Here is a 17,991-nt window from a genome sequence, read left to right as displayed (position 1 = left end):
TGAGGACAGAATAAATGACCTAGTATTAAAGTCAGCTTGGCGTTTGGTAAGTGCAAGTTGTCAAGGGTCCTCCGCTTCATCAGCCACTTCTTCCTCCACCTCTCTGTTCTCCACGCTGCTGTGGCAGGTTTGCTCTGGAAGCAGGGTTCGGCTTACAGGAACGCCTGCTCCTCGGTGAACTGCCTCAATGGTCTGCTGCGTCACGTAGTAGGTCAGGTTCGCGGGTGGAATTCTTTTCTGCATCTCTTCCAGATAGCGGTAAGCCTGAAGTAACGCGCAGAGATCGTCGTTAGGGGAGGTGTACTGCTTATATGAGCCCCAGCAAAACAGTGCAAAGCACCCACCGTTACTGTGTGGCTGAGCTCCTGACAGGCGCTCAGCGTTGAAGGATGCTAACACTTAGCTGGGAGTTGTAGCCTTTGCTATCATAGAATCGTTAAGGTTGGAAAAGACCCTTACGATCATCAAGTCCAACCATTAACCCAGCACTGCCACCTCCACCACTAACCCATGTCCCCAAGCACCACATACACACCCTCGTCCGGATCGTTGCTAAAGATATTAAACAGGACCGGCCCCAGCACTGAGCCCTGGGGACACCACTGGTGACCGGCCACCAACTGGATGTGACTCCATTCACCACCCCTCTCTGGGCTCGGCCGCCAGCCAGGTTTTTATCCAGCAAAAGCCCCTCTAAGCCATGAGCAGCCAGTTTCTCCAGGAGAATGCTGTGGGAAACGGTGTCAAAGGCCTTACTAAAGTCCAGGTAGACACCATCCACAGCCTTTTCCTCACCCACCCAGCGGGTCACCTTGTCATAGAAGGATCAGGTCGGTCAAGCAGGACCTGCCTTTCATAAACCCATGCTGGCTGAGCCTGATCCCCTGGTTGTCCCGCATGTGCCGTGTGATGGCACTCAGGATGACCTGCTCCATGACCTTCCGCAGCACCGAGGTCAGGCCAACAGGCCTGTAGTTCCCAGGATCCTCCTTCCGACCCTTCTTGTAGAGGGGTGTCACGTTTGCTGACTTCCAGTCAACTGGGACCTCCCCAGTTAGCCAGGACTGCTGACAGATGATGGAGAGGGGCTCGGTGAGCACCTCCGCCAGCTCCCTCAGCACCCTTGGGTGGATCCCATTCGGCCCCACAGACTTGTGCGTGCCTAAGCGGTGCAGCAGGTCTGGCCATTTCCTCTTGGCTTATGGGGGCTTCATTCTGCTCCCTGTCTCTGTCCTCCAGCTCAGGGGGCTGGGTACCTGGAGAACAACTGGTCTTACCATTGAAGACTGAGGCAAAGAGGGCATTAAGTACCTCCGCCTTGATGACCTTTCATAGTGACTTGTATCAATTCTACCTTTTTCAGTTTAAAAAAGAAGGGGTCTCAAAGGCTGGTGTTACAGCCTCCCAATAGCTGAAGCACTGTCACCACAACATGTTAAAAGTAAGGTTCATCAGCACAGCTGGAGAAACGAGCACTTGGCATCCTTACACTTCCCAACAGTGGCAGGTTACGGTTTAGTCCAAATGCTGGGGTGTGTGGCACTTCTTCTGCCCTGCAGAAGTGATTCACCGTTTCCTCAAGTAACTGCAATTTTACAATTTTCTTTCCTTCTTTGTCCGGGTGGCAAACGACGTACCGTGTAATCGCTGAGCCCCGCGCCCCGACAGACCCTTCTGTTCTTACTGAATAACCGGGAATGCTTAAGAATCTGCCACCATTTATGCTCTATGTCCTGTGAGCTTTCTTTTTCTCTTCAGTCCCATGAAATGAAAAATACATTAATATGGACATAGTTCCTGAGGTCTACCACACCCTGCTGAGCAGTTTAGCTCCTGTAAAGGAGCCTCTGCTATGGAATGTCTTCCCGTATGAGATGATAACCGTGCTACACCAAGCTGCACTGGTGTATATAAAATACGGGCTCTGTAGATTGGAAGAATTAAGAATTAACTTACCATATGGAATTCCTCCGCTTGTACATAATGTTCAACCAGAAATCCCAAGACATCGCCGTGACGGATGGCATTATCAAAATCTTGCTCAGCTAGGAGCAGTTCACACTGTCTGACTGCTTCTTTGGGGTCTTCAGAGTAAACTCTAGTAAAAGAGCAAAGGGAACTGTTAACAATCTGGGGGAGAGCACTCAGCTTGGCACATGAAAAACAGGGAAGGTTTTTTTACTGTGTTATGTTTCATAATCGCCTTTCTGGCTACACTTTCCTTGGTCAATACACTTGCTTCTATCTCAGGTTACCTTTTCATCTTTAATGTCAACAGCACTTTTAAAAATCACGTAATGATTTCCCTGCTAGAAAAATGTAACAGCAGCTTTTAGAAGCGAGTCTGCAAATTAGTTCTTAAGCTGTAGGTACTAGTACAACTTTTCTTCTTGTATGATATTTCTGTCATTAGTTTACATGCTCTGAATACTGCAGCTCACCTGCGAGCGTGGATGAATCGCTTAATCAGGGTCATCTTGCTTTGCAAATGTGCTAGTTTGCTTTCCTGCTCCAGAGGGCTTCTAGGCTTTGCTTTTGAAAGGCACTTATATGCTTCTGTCAGCGCTCCTTGTGCTTTCTCATAGTTCTGATACTCATCAATTTCTACCTGCCAGAGCAGAAATGAGATGAATGTCTTGCTCCCGAGCTAACAAACCAAACACCTTTAGCAGTCACAGAAGGGGGATGTACCTGAGCACATGCATCATAGAAACCTGCCAACAGGTCAAGGGCCCTTCCTTTAGTGTAGAAGCTAATGATGTTCTTCATAATCTCGGGGTCCTTACGCCAATCCAGTGATTGCAGGTAGTTGGCTGCCATGATATAAATCTCTCTTTGTCTGGAAACTCCCGCAAAGAAGACAATTTTCTCGGTATCTCCAGATTTCAGCAGTGCCCTCATAGCCTAGCAATGGAAAGGGGGGCACGGGGAAAGAGGGGGAAAGAATATCATTGTGAATGCAAAAACACAAGCTATGCTAAGATGGCTAGGAAGCCTTCTGCATAGTCTACTGTATGAAGACTGTTCCAAGATTTACTTCTCAAAACACCCTTGTTTTGAGAAATCTTAGGAAGGTAATAGGCTCAGCCTCTTCCGCTTTTTTTTCTACCTATCCAGGCTGACCTTTAACTTGTTTCCTGCTTGCGTGTATTTCTTGGTCGCCATGTGGTAGTTGCCTTGTCTCATGCAGCAATCGGCGATTTGCTCCAACAGCTCTCTCCGGGACTCCTCAGAGAGGTCCGTGGAGTCCTTCGAGACCGTCATCTTCTCAGCCATCTCCTCTGTGATGGTCAGGTTCTGCTTCAGGCAAAGTTGCAGAGCTTCATGGTACTAATGGAAGCGGGAAAGCAATGAGATGTTGCAAACGCTACAGCGATACTTCACGTTGCTTGTGGTGTAACCTACGTCTGTTAGCTGTATGAAGGCACAAACGCTAGCAGCTAAGCAGTTAAGGATCCCGACATCAACTCCGGTTCAAGTACGCTCTGTCTCATTTTGTTCACTAAGAACGCATTTGGTCTTCCATGAAGACTATTGTTTCTCACCTGTTTTCTCAGAGGACACTCGTGTGGCACTAAAGATTCATCCATTTCGTCTCTTTGATCGTGACATTCTCAGTGACATACAAGTCAGATTTATTAAGCATGGTTGATTATATTAAGGTTTTCAGCAAATACAAATAAAATAAATACATGCATTTGAAAGATTTTGTTAAATATTTTGCTACTTCCCATATAAGAACAAATTATGAGTAGGACAGACAATAGCTTTTAGCCCAGAAAAGGGCTACTGTACCCTTGCAAAACACAGAAGGAAGACAGACACGGGAGCTCATTAAAGAGGAGTGGGTACAGGACTGCTCTGGTAGCCAGCATTTTGGTAAGGCTGAGTTGCCAGCACAATAACGAGGGCATGGTAGAAGTGCGTAAACTTTCAGGTGAGAAATGAAGTGCCTTAACTACATTGGTGGTATGACAAGAGGGACAGCATTGGGTTTTTTGACTGATGATGTTCTAATTTTCCTGTCTCGAAATATGTTAGTTTAGAGAGCAGGAGTTTTTCTCTTCCCAAGAGTCCAAAATCTGCAGGTTTTCAGCCAGAAATAAGATCAAAAGTCAGGAATCCATTTCTAGAGTTGAGCCAGTGGGCTACCAGCCCATGAGTCACTGGCATGAGAAGAAACTTTAAACCTTACAAACGTCTCCACGTATCTGTGTACCAACAAAGATAAATGTATGCGCATGCACGTACACACCTGTTGTGCTCCTCCTTCCCTGTGCACGGAGGGACCAGAGAAGCTGGAGCTTACCTTTTTGGCTGTTAGCAGCAGCTCCATTGCCTTCTCATACTGAGCATGTTCAATAAAAAAATCAGAACAGCGGGCTAGCAGAGCTGGGTCTGATTTCTCATCCAGGTCTTCAGCAATTAGCTGTAGGGCCCCAAACTGCTGCGTGGCAAAGGCTAGCTCCAGTGCTTTGGAGAAATGTCCTGCCTGCAAAATTAAGAATGAGTCTTTAAAGACTAGAATAAGCACTGCAGAATCAGCTTACAGCATACCCTAGAGTGGATTAATAAAGCATTACCCACCATGAAGAAATGACCAATAAACAGTACATACAGTAAAAACTACAGTTGATTTAATGTACCTCTGCTGGAGGAATTGCTTCAGTTTAAATTTTGGTATTTTTTACTAAAAAGACATTTACCTTGTGGTATAACATGACAGCTCTGTCCATTTGCTCCCCCTTTTCTTCATAATAGCAGGCTGCCTCTATCATGTCTTCCGGAGAGCTCAAGAGAGCCAGGTTCATCAGCTGATCATCTAAATTGTTCTCCTGTTCAAAAGCAAAGATTTGGCTCCAGGTATGCAGCAAACAGATTTCATAATTCTGTCTTCTGGCAAGCCTACAGCTTTATGCTGTCACATAGCAGCCTATCAATCCCCTTCTGTGTAAAACCTACACCAGCCCAAGTAACCTGGAGCTGCAACAATGATAATTTGTTTCAGGCAGTCTTCTGTTGAGATATACAAGAAAATAATGTCCCATACAGACAAGTCTTTATTGATGCGTCTTTTGTAGAAGATTCAGGCAGAAACCAGGAGCATCTTCATAGTGGGCTGTATATGAGCAAGCAGCGTCTCGCAAGAGAGAACGGGCACAACCTGTACCGCTTTCATTCTGTATGCTGCCTAAGGATAGAATCCTGCTTTGCTTTTGGACATAAAGGTACCTCTTCGCATACCTTACACAAGCGGATGGCGTTGTTAAATGCCTGGGCCCTGGTGTAGAAATGTACAGCCTGCTTGATTTCATCCTGACTCTCATACTGGCGGGCCAAGTGGTATGATGCTGCCCAATTCCCCGTTTCATTTGCTATTTCAGCAGCCTGAAAAGGAAATCACACAGCTTTACTTTGTGCCCATACTCATCCCAGGAATGAGAATACTCTGGAAGCAGATGGGAGCAGGCTGCCTTACCTTCTGAATGTTGCCCTGAAAGCAGTGGACACGGACTAGGGAAAAATAATCCTGAGCCAGTGCATAGTATTTTAGTGCAGATTCCAGATCTGACTGGCTCTCCAGGTACTGTGCCCACCATTTCCACAGGCTCCTAGAAAAGCAACAGTATTAACTGCAGTAGCAAGAACTGCCAGAGGCTGCATTTTTCACTCCTGGAGATCTCGACCTCAAGACTAGATACATTTTTTTAGAATGCAGACAAGGCTTTACCCCAACTCAAGGGTGACTTTCAAAGGTCTGCACTATAAGGGAGTTCAGCCTAGATATCTAATGTGGCAGTTCTTCAGCAAGATGCAGCATAATCCTGAAAAGCTGTAGGAGGATCGTAATGGATAAGGCAGGGGTTGAACTTGCGGCTGAGAGGATTCATACTCCTCCTTCCCTGCTCCCGCCACAAGTTGTATTTCAGACCTGAAAGTCCCATTCGGGAGAGGGAACAAGCATAGCACTGACTTGTCTTTCATCTTGTTGACGTAGTTCTCCAGGGCTTGTAAGTCTTCAGAGAGCATTCGGGGTACCTCAAACCTATGCGTGTCTGACTTCTCATAGCTGTAGAGAAAAAGAACATCTTAGATGTGAAATGACTACCTTCTTATTAGCTCACTTCCCATGCAAAAAATCCATTTAATGTTGTTTGACAGCTATAGAGTGACAATACTGATAACACTGCTTCATTTGTATTATTACATTCACTGTAAAACCAGTTGCAGTCTGCCAGCACCATCAAAAATAAAAAGTTCAATGGTTCTGCAAGACACCTGGAATCAGGGAGGCAACGTGATACAGAAATACTTTAAAAGTGCCAGTGATGGCCCAAAGAAATATCGCAGAAAGCTCCCCAAACATTAAGCACATCCCTGTGCAACTGGCTGAAAAGGTCACAAGAGCCCTGGGCTCCTCGTCTTGCCTCGTCCTGCCATCCACCGCAACTTCAGCCTCTCTTCCACTGCCGGCAGATCACTGCACTTACGCCACCACCCACCGTTAGTTAGCGTCTCTCCTCATCTCCCTGCCCACCTTGATCATCTAATGGGTCTGTCTGATCACATCAGAACTCTACTTTGACTCTGAACAGAAGTGACTTATTATTATTATTATTATTATTATTACTACTACTACTACTACTACTACTACTACTACTACTACTACTACTACTACTACTACATTGTGAGGCTTCATATGGTAAAACTCATATAAAAACAAGATTTCAAACAACGAATACAACACATTAAAAATCACCTCCCCTAACTTTAGGGACTCATCAGTCACAGGAGAAGACCGGGTGCCAGAAGCACCCAACTCAGACTAAATTCTGTCACAGCAGTTGTGTCTGGGACTCTCAGGAGAAGTAAACAAGTGGTTTTGTCATGGAAAAGGAAGGAAAAGAGGGCAGTGGTCTTCCAGAGACAAGTGCAGGATTGGATATCAGTGGGGTTCAACTACTGACCCCGACAAGACACTTCACCTTTCTGATGCTAAGCTTTATTAGCCTGGGAGGGTGCTGCAAAGTTTACTGTAGCAATGCTTTCACTCCATGAGACAGAAAAGACCAGAAACAGGAAAAGACTTTAATTAATTATTAGTAGTCATCACCAGACATCCTCCTTAGCCTGCCTCCAGTCTTCACAGGAGAACAAGGCTCCAAATCCCCTGGGTGCCACAGGCTGGTGCTTACTGGGTGAGTGCAAGACTGTGCTCTCCGGTTGCCTCCAGGTGCTTAGCATAGTTGTAGTACGTGGTGCGCAGGTGAACCCGATCGTGAGCTTCTGCTGTTTCGATGGCTTTCTGCCACTGGTTTGAGGCTTGATAGAACTTGTTCAGGAGGTCATAGCGTTTGCAAGCCTTGTACAGTCGCTCTGCATCCTCCTGGAAGGTGAGCGTACAAACACGTCATTAGCTCCGACCGGCATTTCGTAGGTGTCATTCACAACGGACACCGCGCTTCTGAGTAGTTTATTAGTGCAGGTCAGTGTAATGCAATTAAAGTAACAATAATTCAGGCAGGGGGTTTAACTAACTAAATATATGTTGCCTGGAATAGCACATTACTGGGAAACAGGATGTTTATGTGAAAATAAGGAAAGCACTCAGATCCTGGCATTTACTGTACAGTATCAAGTGGGGGTGACACGAGCAAGCCATCAACAATTAAATGCTGTCATCAGGAGCATAAACCATTTCAGAAAGGGGAGATGCACTCAAGTGGGGCTATAGGTAATGGCCACACTGCCTACCCAGCGGTGAGGTCCAGGAGAAGGCCTCACCGGGAGAAGGGGTTTTGGCAAGAAGGTGTTAGGTGCCAGGGGACCCCCTGCGACCTTCGAGCAGGTCTCAGAGGTAGCAACACTGTTCGTGGATAACAGAGATCCATTCCTGGGAATAAATGCTATTAATTTAAGACAGAATTAGAACAGGAGGATTTTGCCGATGCTGACGCAAGGGTGAGCAAATTTGGAACTATTATTTTTATGCTTTGAGAGGTACTCCTGTGGAAGGAGCATTTTCCTGCTCCACCCAACTGCTGTCCAGCTGAACACTATATTTAGTAAATTGAGATTATCTGTCCAAGACAGAAAAATAGTTTCTCTCTCTTATTGTTTCAAATTCAAAAAAGCATAGAAAGTAGAGACGGAAGATGTCTGCACTGTGATTCTGTATGAGATGCAAAAAAGCAACAGAACTGCATTCATTTTGCTACAGTTCCCTTCTGCCTCTCCAAATAGATCTAAATATCCAAAAGCAGGAATATTGACACTTTTCGGCCTCATAGCTTGCTCTGCCAGGAAGCTTTTCCAAACATTTAGTTTGAATTTTTCTTTTCTTCTTCACTTTAATTCAGAATAGTTACTCTCTCTCTCTAGCATTTGTACTCTTAAAATAGTTGTAGATTGCTAAACACCTTTTTAAGCCAAATTCTAATTATTTGGCTATCTTAAAGATTTCCTTGTCTGTGAAGCCTTTCCAAGAGCTTAACAATTTGCACTGATTTTCTCTGAACTTCTTCCAGTTCATCAACCTTTTTCTCTGGTAATGAGATACTTAAGGGTGGAAGTTGATGTTCCAGCTGTAGCTGCAACAAATACATAGACAGAAGTTATCGAACCAAAGCCCCAGGATGTGGTGTCTCCTCAAAGGCAGCCCCAAACAGAGTTTAGCTGTTATAGGACCTTGACATTTTTTTTGTCATTTGTGATTTCCTATGAATTGTATTTCATCAATTCTCCTTCCCCAGTTTTTCCCCCTTACAGATCATATACCTGGATCTTTTATGGTTCCCAAACTAAAAATCTCTGATTTTCTCACAGATCATCGATGAAGACATTAAATAAAGGTGAACCGAGGGGAATACGTGCTTTTATCATTCATCTAACTCAACAGCACTCCGGTCAGTTTTCAATCCACATGACAGTGCTGGTCTCAAACCCATTTTAGATCTCAGTTCTCTTGGTAATCAAGGGGAGTGGGTTCAGACTACAATGAAGACACATGGGAAAGACAAGGTCCGTTTTGGCACGTATTTGCTGCCCGGTCGGGCTCCAGATACAGGTACAAGGGACAGCTGCCCTGTGCAGCAGGCTACGGGGAGAACAGCCTGACCGTGTTCTCTGGCTGGGCTGCACCCAGGCAAGTTACTGCTCCCAGGATGGGAGAAGGCGGGATGGAAGTCCGGGTGACTGTAGCACAGCAGGCAGCCCGGGAACAGCACAAGCAGCAAACGTGACTCGCCAGAGCTCTCCGACCCCGCAGGAAACATCAATTTTGCCTAAGCTGCTTACACGCCTTAAGCCAGCCCTTGCTCTCTGGCAGAACACAGCTTTAGCCTTTCACTCTACAAACAAACACGTCAAAATGGAACTTGTGTTTCCCATATTGGAGCCGTTTGTTGAAATATTTAGCTAGAACATTTTGAAGTACACCCTTTTTTTAATCCAGTCAAACCTAGAATGATAAAGCTTGGAAGAATTACACCTCAAGAAAACAGTTTTTCTGTTTAATGTTTCACACACAAACCATCCTTAAACGACGTTTCCTTCATTCAGCAGTTTCCTTCATTCAGCAATTTTTCATATGGGAGTAAAACTCCGATATAAATTCTGTACAGCAGTTACGAAAACAGACAAATTAATTTGCTGCACCCTTCGGCAGCTATGGCTCCTGGTACTTTTATTTCCAGGCACCAGATTCTGCCACGCTCATTCTCATCTACTCTTTGAGGAACACGGAAAGGGCTCAGGGGACTGCTGAGCCTCTGGAGTTCAAGGAAAGCCCCTGATCAGTGTCACGCAGGAGTTGTGCAGCGCGGGCTTGTGCAATGCTGAAGGAGATGCCTATTGCCCTACGATAAAAACTCAACTTCAGGAAAATAATTGTCAGACCTATTCTTCATCACTCCTTGGAAACCTGGCAATAGGTTTTAATCCCCACCAAGGTTTTTGCATTTCAGAATTTTACAGAAATGATCGGTTTCTCATTTTTATCCCTAGTTAAGCAGGGTGGATATTCCCGGCTGCGTATGGTCGGCGGGGTTTACCAGCATGCCCAGCTGAATGGCCAGCACCGCCACTCTGGCCTCCTGCTCTGGTTCTTGTTCAGCCTCCCTCAGCGCCTTGGCTCCTCTTGCGTGACCCATGTTTCCGAGGCAAATTTTGGCAACATCGAGCCTCTGAGTCTTCACACACATGCGAGCCATGTTCTCCCAGACAGCCTCACTGCGAGAAATGGGAAGGAAAAGGAGAGCTGTTATGGTGCCACCTTTAAGGCTTGGGTACTAAGCGGGTAAGACGCAAGGAAAGAGGAGAGCATGAAAGGGAGAACCGTTAGTACGTTGGACGCTTGCTGGAGGTAACAAAGAGGCTCCAGTTGCTGTGTGAAGATTGAAGAGGAACAGAAATAGGCCTCAGACACAAAGGTTAGTTCTGGAGCTGAATGCCCACAGCCTTAAGAAAATATTGTGGGCTTTGTTTTACACCAATATCTAAACAAAAGCAGTTATGTTTGCACGTATATAAACATTTATCACGCCCCCACCACTGTGGTTCTTGCTGTAGCTGCAACATATAGACATTCACAATACCCCCACGTCGGTGTTCAGAATTCAGAAGAAAAACTATGAGAAAGGTCTTGTATACATAAACCTTACACTGGAAACGTCCTGCTACCTGTCCCACATAGTTCAAACACGGAACGGCTATTAGGAGCCTAATAGTTGCACTCAACAACAGGGAATGATGTGTAGGAAACAACTGACCAAACTATTATGTTCTAATTTAAAATTTGCATTAAAAATGGCACGAAGGAAAGCTTTGCAATGCTCAGAATGAGAACTCCTCAGGGCTAAGAGCTTACACTTAACATTGCAAAATCCTCTGCCAAGACAGAGGCAGGGGCTGGCTGAGCGCCGCGCTCCCATGCAGGAACGTCAGGTCTCAGCAGGCAGCATTGCTCGACAGAAGGACTGTGACACAGCTGACCATGACATGGGGTGACAAACACAGATTTTCGTAGGTTCTATTTACATTTGAGGCTCTTCAGAATAAAATGCAATATGTTTGACTAATAGAAACCATAAGCATTCAAAATATGGGGTTTTATCAGTGTGTGAACCTCAGTGGAGGTACAGTCCATACAGTTCTCGGACACCACCACAGCACAAAGTATCTAAATGAAAAACAAAGGAAAAAAGGAAAAAAAAAAAAAAGAGTTGAATGACATTTCAGGTCCTGCATCTGCAAGCGAATCCCCTTCCACTCTTCCTATGATTAAAATCTTTTTCTCTTCCCAGGAGCTGTGGGAAAGCCCTGCACAAACAGGGGAAAGTGACTAACCGGGAAGCAGCGAAGCAGACGGGACACGACGTGCGGTCAAACACATACCATAAAGGCACTTTATGCCACAAGGCATAAAGAAAGGCAGAGTAAAAATGCTTTTCCTAATTTATTTTACAATTAGATCATGTTTTATTTGCAACTATATACAACTGGTATAAAGTTTTCAGGTAGTAATCAACATCAATACGTGACATAAACTTCATTAAGGCCAAACAGTATAGAAAAAATAAAATAGGATCAGAAGTGATAAATCGGGGGCAAATTTCAGATAGCTCAGAAAAGCAAAAATACACGTCTGAATATTTTACTGAATCTCTTACACCTGCATGTCCATGCTGAGTGTGGTTCAAACGCAGCCTCCTCTCATGCTCTGCTCCGACACGTCCTCGTGCCCCAGACTGGGGAGCCAAAGGGAACATTGAAACAGAGCACAGTCATTTCTGAATGGGAAAGGCCTTACCAAAACCTCAGCTCTAGATCCTTCTGAGTGTAAGTCTATGCATCGCCACTCAATATAGAAATGCTGACTTATATCAGCAGAAGATGTGACCATCCTAATTTTCGAAAAGTTGGAACTGGTTTCTCTTTTATTCCAGCCACTGCCTGTATCTGGAACTGGAAAAAGCAGGAAAAGCACCTTTAAAGAACATTTAGGTCTTGGTAGATATTGTCACCTGGCTTTGATCAACAAGGACAGTGAGTTCTGTCATTAGTAAAAGATGTCAAATCTTGTGCACGTGGGTATGGCAGCCTTTCATCACGCACAAAGAGAAGGAATATATTTTCCATAACCTGTAGCGTGCCAGAAGAAGTTGCCAATAGCCGTTTCACTCTGGGTGAAGGAATGCACGCCTGTGCTGTGCTTTGTCAAACTGACTAACAGCAAGTTTCTGAAAGGAAATAAAAATCTTTATTTTTCAGAGCCTTGACAGCTCGCAATTGCCTCACTGCAAGAAGATGAGAGTTCATGGGCTTGAACAGAGACAAGTGGATGAGAAATCTTATTTAGACTACAAGGAGTGGAAACTTTTGAAAGGAAATAAACCAAATAGTGTGTTTTAAAGTACAAAGTTAAAAGATAACAGTGTGCAGAGGCATACACCAGGACTTAGAAGATGCTACTCATCATCTATCGGCTGCATTATGCTTTCCTGAATGGCAATGACTCCTGCCAACTTCAAAACTCGTTGGGAGCTGCTGCCCCAGGGATTCGTCTTGGGAGATCTTGGCCCAGGCGCATCCTGCCCGTGGGCCACCTCGGCACCCATGGGCCACCTCGGCACCCGTGCCAGCTGTACCCCGTGGACCACCCAGATGTTCCTCTGCCCTGAGGAGCTGGAGCTCTGCCATCCCACCTCTTCCTCCTCCATTCCAGACCATTTGCAAAACTAACCTGAGAGGCTCCAGCAGCGGGGTACCGCTTGGGTGTAACAAATACAGAGGAAGAAGCATCTCTAGTTGATGTGCTCTGTATTTAGTTTTATTTTGGCAAGCACCGCCTTCCCAACAGCCCCAGCTGGGCGGATGCTGAGCACACACCAGAAATTCAGAACTGTGGTCAAATCGGACCAGACACTGAATTTGGAAGTGTTCACAATAGGGCAGTGCTTGCACGGACTTATCCAGTGCAGAGACCAAAGCAAGAGACAGGCTAAGAGCAGCTCACCAGCACAAGTACCCATGAAACATGAAAACACTGCCTCCCTCTGACCACCCCTTCTCCTGCTTCCACCCTCCAGAAGCACCTGAAGGAATGTTTCACCTAATGAACCCGGCCCTGCTCTGCACAGAGGAGTTCCCATTCTCCCACTGGAGCTCAGGGCGGCTTTGTTGGCAGCTGCGTGGGGGAGAACCTACAGCCAGACCTTCCCCCCTGGTCCATGCGGAGCTGCAGCACAGGCTGGTTCTTTCCAGTAGACATGTCCCTCACAAGAAGGACACTGCTCTGATAAGGTACATACACGTATTATTTAAATTTTCTTCCTGCAGCAAAATATTAGAATAACTGTTTCTGCTTCAAGAGACCATTCATTTTAGCACCACGCTCCATATAGTGCTGCTACGGTACGCGAGTATTTCTGACACAGCAACATGCTATTTGCTTGCAAAGACCGTCTTCATATGCATATATTATACACCTATTAATATATCTGTTTGTATTTATTAACATATTGTTTATTATATCTTATTTAAAAGCTACAAAGGTGCCAGAGTAACACCACCCTGTGAAATGCAAAAGATCCAAAGTACGTTACAAAAAACCCTACCACACAACACACAGAAGGTCTCACTGCCTAACAGAGGCACAAACCACACAGCTGTTGAGCACCGCGACCAAGCCTCGGCTGGGCAACGGCACGGACTGTGTCTCACCGAAACCAAGAGGGGATAACGCAGCAGATCTGCACTCCCAAACCTGGGCCAGGGCCAGGACACTGGGACTGACCCACCCACAGCTCCCGCAGAAAGAGCAGGGACCTTTAGCCAGAACCTCAGTTTTCCCTTCACCCTGAAAAGACACCTCCAGCCTCTCCACACCGTGGCTGATCAGAGAGAACAGACACTTTTTATAACATCAAATTGGTTTTTAGACATTTCCCTTGCAAACTATTCAGCTTGAGGCACCCGGCAGGCTTGCTGGTAGGAGCGGGCAGGCCTGCAGGCAAGGGATGGGTTTAGAGAAGAGAATGATCGGGAGGCATCAGCAGCATGTTTCCATGTTGCTCCGTGTCTCAGGAAGACCAGCCTTGGCACGGCACCACCTTTCTAGCAGGCCAGCACCACAGCAAGAGTGCTGCCCATCAGTTTTGCTGCCCCTCAGGGATGTGGACAAATCAACGCAGGTCTGGTTAAGGAACAAGGAACAGGAGGTGCAGAACAGGCTCACTTAAATTGCAGGCAAAACCACAGTGTCTCTCTCAACAGCTGTTAGTGTAGCGAGAAAGACGAATCTGTCCTTGCATCCCTAAAAAGCAGCAACTCTTCTCTCCAGGCCTGGCCCCACGGTTGCATATAAAATGCCAAGTAATGATTTACCCTGCCCCCAGCTCATGCTCTGGGAATTTCCTGTTCTTCCCCTCCTCCTCCTCCTCTTCTTCCCCTTGGAAAGCCGCTCGCATCTGTACTTCATCAGCCGAAGATGGAAACTTAATGAAGACCAGGCGCAGCAACCGCGTGAGCCGAGCCATGGGAACGCGCTGCCCCAGCATCCCGGGGGAGCGGCGCACGGACAAACGAGCTGCTGCTGCGCCCCCAGCTCCCGGGCCTCCGGCCACATCAGCAGCGGGGCGGCCTTGGAAAGCAAACTCTGACACCTCTTCAGGCTGGACGCAGGTTTTACCACGTATTTGATGAACAAGCTTTTCTTCCTTCATATCTGATCTTTTACATCTGTTTTTCTATGAAACTGTGTTTATAGTATCTAACAGTCTGATTTTACAAACCCTTCTGTTCCTATATAGTTCTCATTACCCATTTTGCATGGAAGTTTAAAGAAAAAATCCAGTAAGTGAAGTATTATTTAGAAGTGCTGGAGATTTATATGTCTGAAGCATCTCACTGCAAAATCTCTCTCCCTCTGTTTAATGGGGTATATTTGGAAAATGAACATATGTTCCGTCTCTTGCCTCTAAATATCTTGATCAGGAGAAAAAAAGCAGCTCTCTTTCCAGTTTGGGCCCCACTTCATTGAACAGGACCCTAAGCATTCTGCTTTAAAAGACTACTGTATAATGCAAAGAGAAATACTAATATAATATCTATAACACTATATTATATATAATATATCATAATAAATTATTACGTCCCTAATGCATACGTCTACCTGGAGCAGGCGGGTGTCCCCTCGTGCCTCAGGCACGGCCTCGGCTATCAAAAATGGCAATAAATCCAGCAAGTGGGAGAGGTTTTGCTGACCCAACGGTGGGGACAAGGACGCTTCACTTCCCCATCACAAAATGAACCGTACAAGAAATTCGAAGCAGGTTCTCAGCAGCTCGGCCAACTGGGACCGCAGTGGACGCAGCGTTCTGGTGCCAAGTGCTTCCCACCAGACTCACCCCACAAACGCTGTCCGGGCTGGCCTGGACAAACGCTGCAGGGCACGGGGCACCACCCTTCCCCAGCCCCCACCCGCTGCCTACGTGCTGCTCGGGGGTGTTTTCTAGGCAAAGGAAAAGGATGGGACAAAGCAGGTGCCGCTTCCTAAGGAAAATTAACAACATCTATTACTATTTTTCAAATGTTAATCCCTTGTCTGGATTTCAGTAACTTGAAGCCGCACCTTCCATCCCCTGAAAAAACATGTTAGAATAACGTCATCTGGCTGAAATGTACAACGGGGGGTGATTCTGACCAGGTAAGTCATTTAGGATCAACTTTACATACACGAGATTTGACAGACCGGTCATCGGATAAAAGCATCGTGCTGTGGACCATAACAGCTACAGAGGGCTTGGATGTGGTCAAATGAGAGACCCTACGTGACACCTAAGGTTAGCAGGCACGAAAAGCTCATCGTTTAGAAGTACTACGTAAAAACTTTAAACACATCTATAAAAATGGACACCGATCTTATCTTCAAAGCACTAAAAAATAAATACAGTTAAAATGTCAAAAAATTGGTGGCTTACTGTCTGTTTGCTTGCAACCCAGAAAAAACTCAGGACTTGAAAAAATGAAGTTTTATGTGATGTAGCTAAATTACATGAGCTGCTTTTAAAATGCATTTATCAGATTCTGGTTATGCCTGTTCAGTGGGACTAAAAGATAACAAGGAACTAAATAATATATGAAAAGTTACAACAATTCAATGAGATTCTTGATAGTGTTACTCATATTAAATGAGTGCTTCTCTGAGAAATATGTCAGGCATTTTTCAGTATGATCAAAACATTGAAAGCTGTCTAGATTATGCCTAAAAACTCTTCCCTGGCAGAAACAGAATATTTGATAAATCCAAAAAAGCTTTACAGGATATATCATAATAAATAATACAATATTAAATACGTAGCTTTGTCTATTCCAAACTTATCCTGATAAAATCAACACCAAGCTATTGTTCAGTGCGAAGGAATGCAGCATGTACTGCAATTGAAAATACTTCTGCACATTTATCAGTAGAGAAGTGTCCATTAAGGCGATTTTTTTTAAAGGATCAGAAGGATTCCTGGACTGTTTTGTACTGGAAGCACAAGACCTCTGAGTGAAGATGAGAATGTCATTGACTGTGAACGTGCCAACAAGAACTATTTGATTAAAACAAAACAAAACAAAAAAAACCCAAATTAATAACTGAGCCATTTTGGTATGAGCAGGCTAGGAAAATTTACCAGATCTTTGCAAAACTTATTTAATTTTGACTTGGTGCAATCTACTCATTTGGGGAATTCCCCCATTTTACATCTTTAGATATTGTTATTAATTGAAATTAATGATAAAAAGCCATTTGCCTATTAAAAAATAATAGAAAAAAGATTGTGCCCTGCATAAACAACTGTAAACGAAATTTATTAGGTAGTAAATGGATAAATTCAGTATGGAAGCAACTAGTTATCTGATATAATCTCAATTATTGAGATTCTGAAAGTAAAATTACATTTACATAACTGATTTCTCACCCAGAAAGACCCAAAATGCTTTCTAAGCTGCTATGCAAATCGTATGGAGTGATTTAACCTACCACTGAGCAGAACCACTCTCTAGCATAGAACAGTAGCTGTTAGCAAACAGCTACTTCCAGACAAGAACATCCACCAGAAATTTTGCCATGGGGAAGAAAAGTCGTCATGTGCTTGCTGAACTACTGCAGCCAACAGCAACTACTACCTGCATTGCTCCTTAGATACTCTGCGTACTGGTGTTATCTGGGCGGACTGAAGGCCTCCCTGCTGCTGTCCTCTCTGCTCCCTAAGTCATGAGCAGGGTTCCCAGAAACACCTCCATCCTCACAAAAGCTAGAAGTCCCAAAGCATTTGTGATGTGGCAGGCCCAACAACAGAGAGACCACATGGACTTAAAATTACGCAGCCTGTTCGGAGATGACCACCTCACCATAGCTAGAGGGATGAAGCATCTGATCTAAGGCCAACTTTGTCCCAGCACCGCCTCCTGTGGTTTATGTGGCAGAGAACTGGTCCATTTGACTCATCCGCATCCGTTCCCAGCTGCAACTCACTATGTAGCCACCCACCCATCTGCGGCCACAACAAGAGGCGATCTGGGAGAGAGAGAGAGATTTCATTTTTTCCTCTAGGAAAGCTGCCTTAAATGCAAACTCATTGACTTGCGTGGATTTGCATATGTAACATGAAGAATTTCTCAAGTATCATATATCTCAAACTACAAACTAATGCCATGATGTTTAGATCACCTGGTGCCTCTGATGCTCAAAGACAAGTATGACTTAGGAAGAATATGATTTATTTTTAATGTTGATGGAATTAAAAAAAGGTTGAATATTCTTACACCAAATAATTGGTGTGGAAAGAGGAAGAGATGTGACTAAGTTTTAAATGATTAGACCAATTTGTTCAGCCTTTGTAAAATACAATTGTTATATTTTTGTACATGTAACATGCAAACAAAGTTTGTGCCCTTCTGAAAATACATGCTCAGACTTCAACAAATCACAAAAATCAAAGA

The 17,991-nt window shown here is 44.9% G+C and overlaps 1 protein-coding gene across 1 annotated transcript in view; it reads right to left on the bottom strand.

The window, feature by feature from the left end:
* Positions 1–58: 58 nt before the first annotated feature.
* Positions 59–17,991, bottom strand: part of IFT140 (intraflagellar transport 140) — a 93,277-nt gene continuing 75,344 nt past the window's right edge. The window contains exons 19-30 of the mRNA XM_082313566.1: positions 10,053–10,230; positions 7,197–7,387; positions 5,975–6,070; positions 5,480–5,612; positions 5,245–5,388; positions 4,707–4,835; positions 4,310–4,492; positions 3,124–3,330; positions 2,692–2,904; positions 2,442–2,608; positions 1,957–2,098; positions 59–264 (exon numbers count right to left, since the gene is read on the bottom strand). Of these exons, the coding sequence (XP_082169692.1) occupies positions 61–264; positions 1,957–2,098; positions 2,442–2,608; positions 2,692–2,904; positions 3,124–3,330; positions 4,310–4,492; positions 4,707–4,835; positions 5,245–5,388; positions 5,480–5,612; positions 5,975–6,070; positions 7,197–7,387; positions 10,053–10,230 (1,987 nt within the window). The 3' untranslated portion in view covers positions 59–60. The remainder of the gene's footprint in view (positions 265–1,956; positions 2,099–2,441; positions 2,609–2,691; positions 2,905–3,123; positions 3,331–4,309; positions 4,493–4,706; positions 4,836–5,244; positions 5,389–5,479; positions 5,613–5,974; positions 6,071–7,196; positions 7,388–10,052; positions 10,231–17,991) is intronic.

Source organism: Platalea leucorodia, assembly GCF_965183815.1.
Source record: "Platalea leucorodia genome assembly, chromosome: 5".
Lineage (NCBI taxonomy): Eukaryota > Metazoa > Chordata > Aves > Pelecaniformes > Threskiornithidae > Platalea > Platalea leucorodia.
The sequence above is the reverse complement of the archived record's forward strand: the minus strand, read 5'-3'. Positions and strand labels throughout refer to the sequence as shown.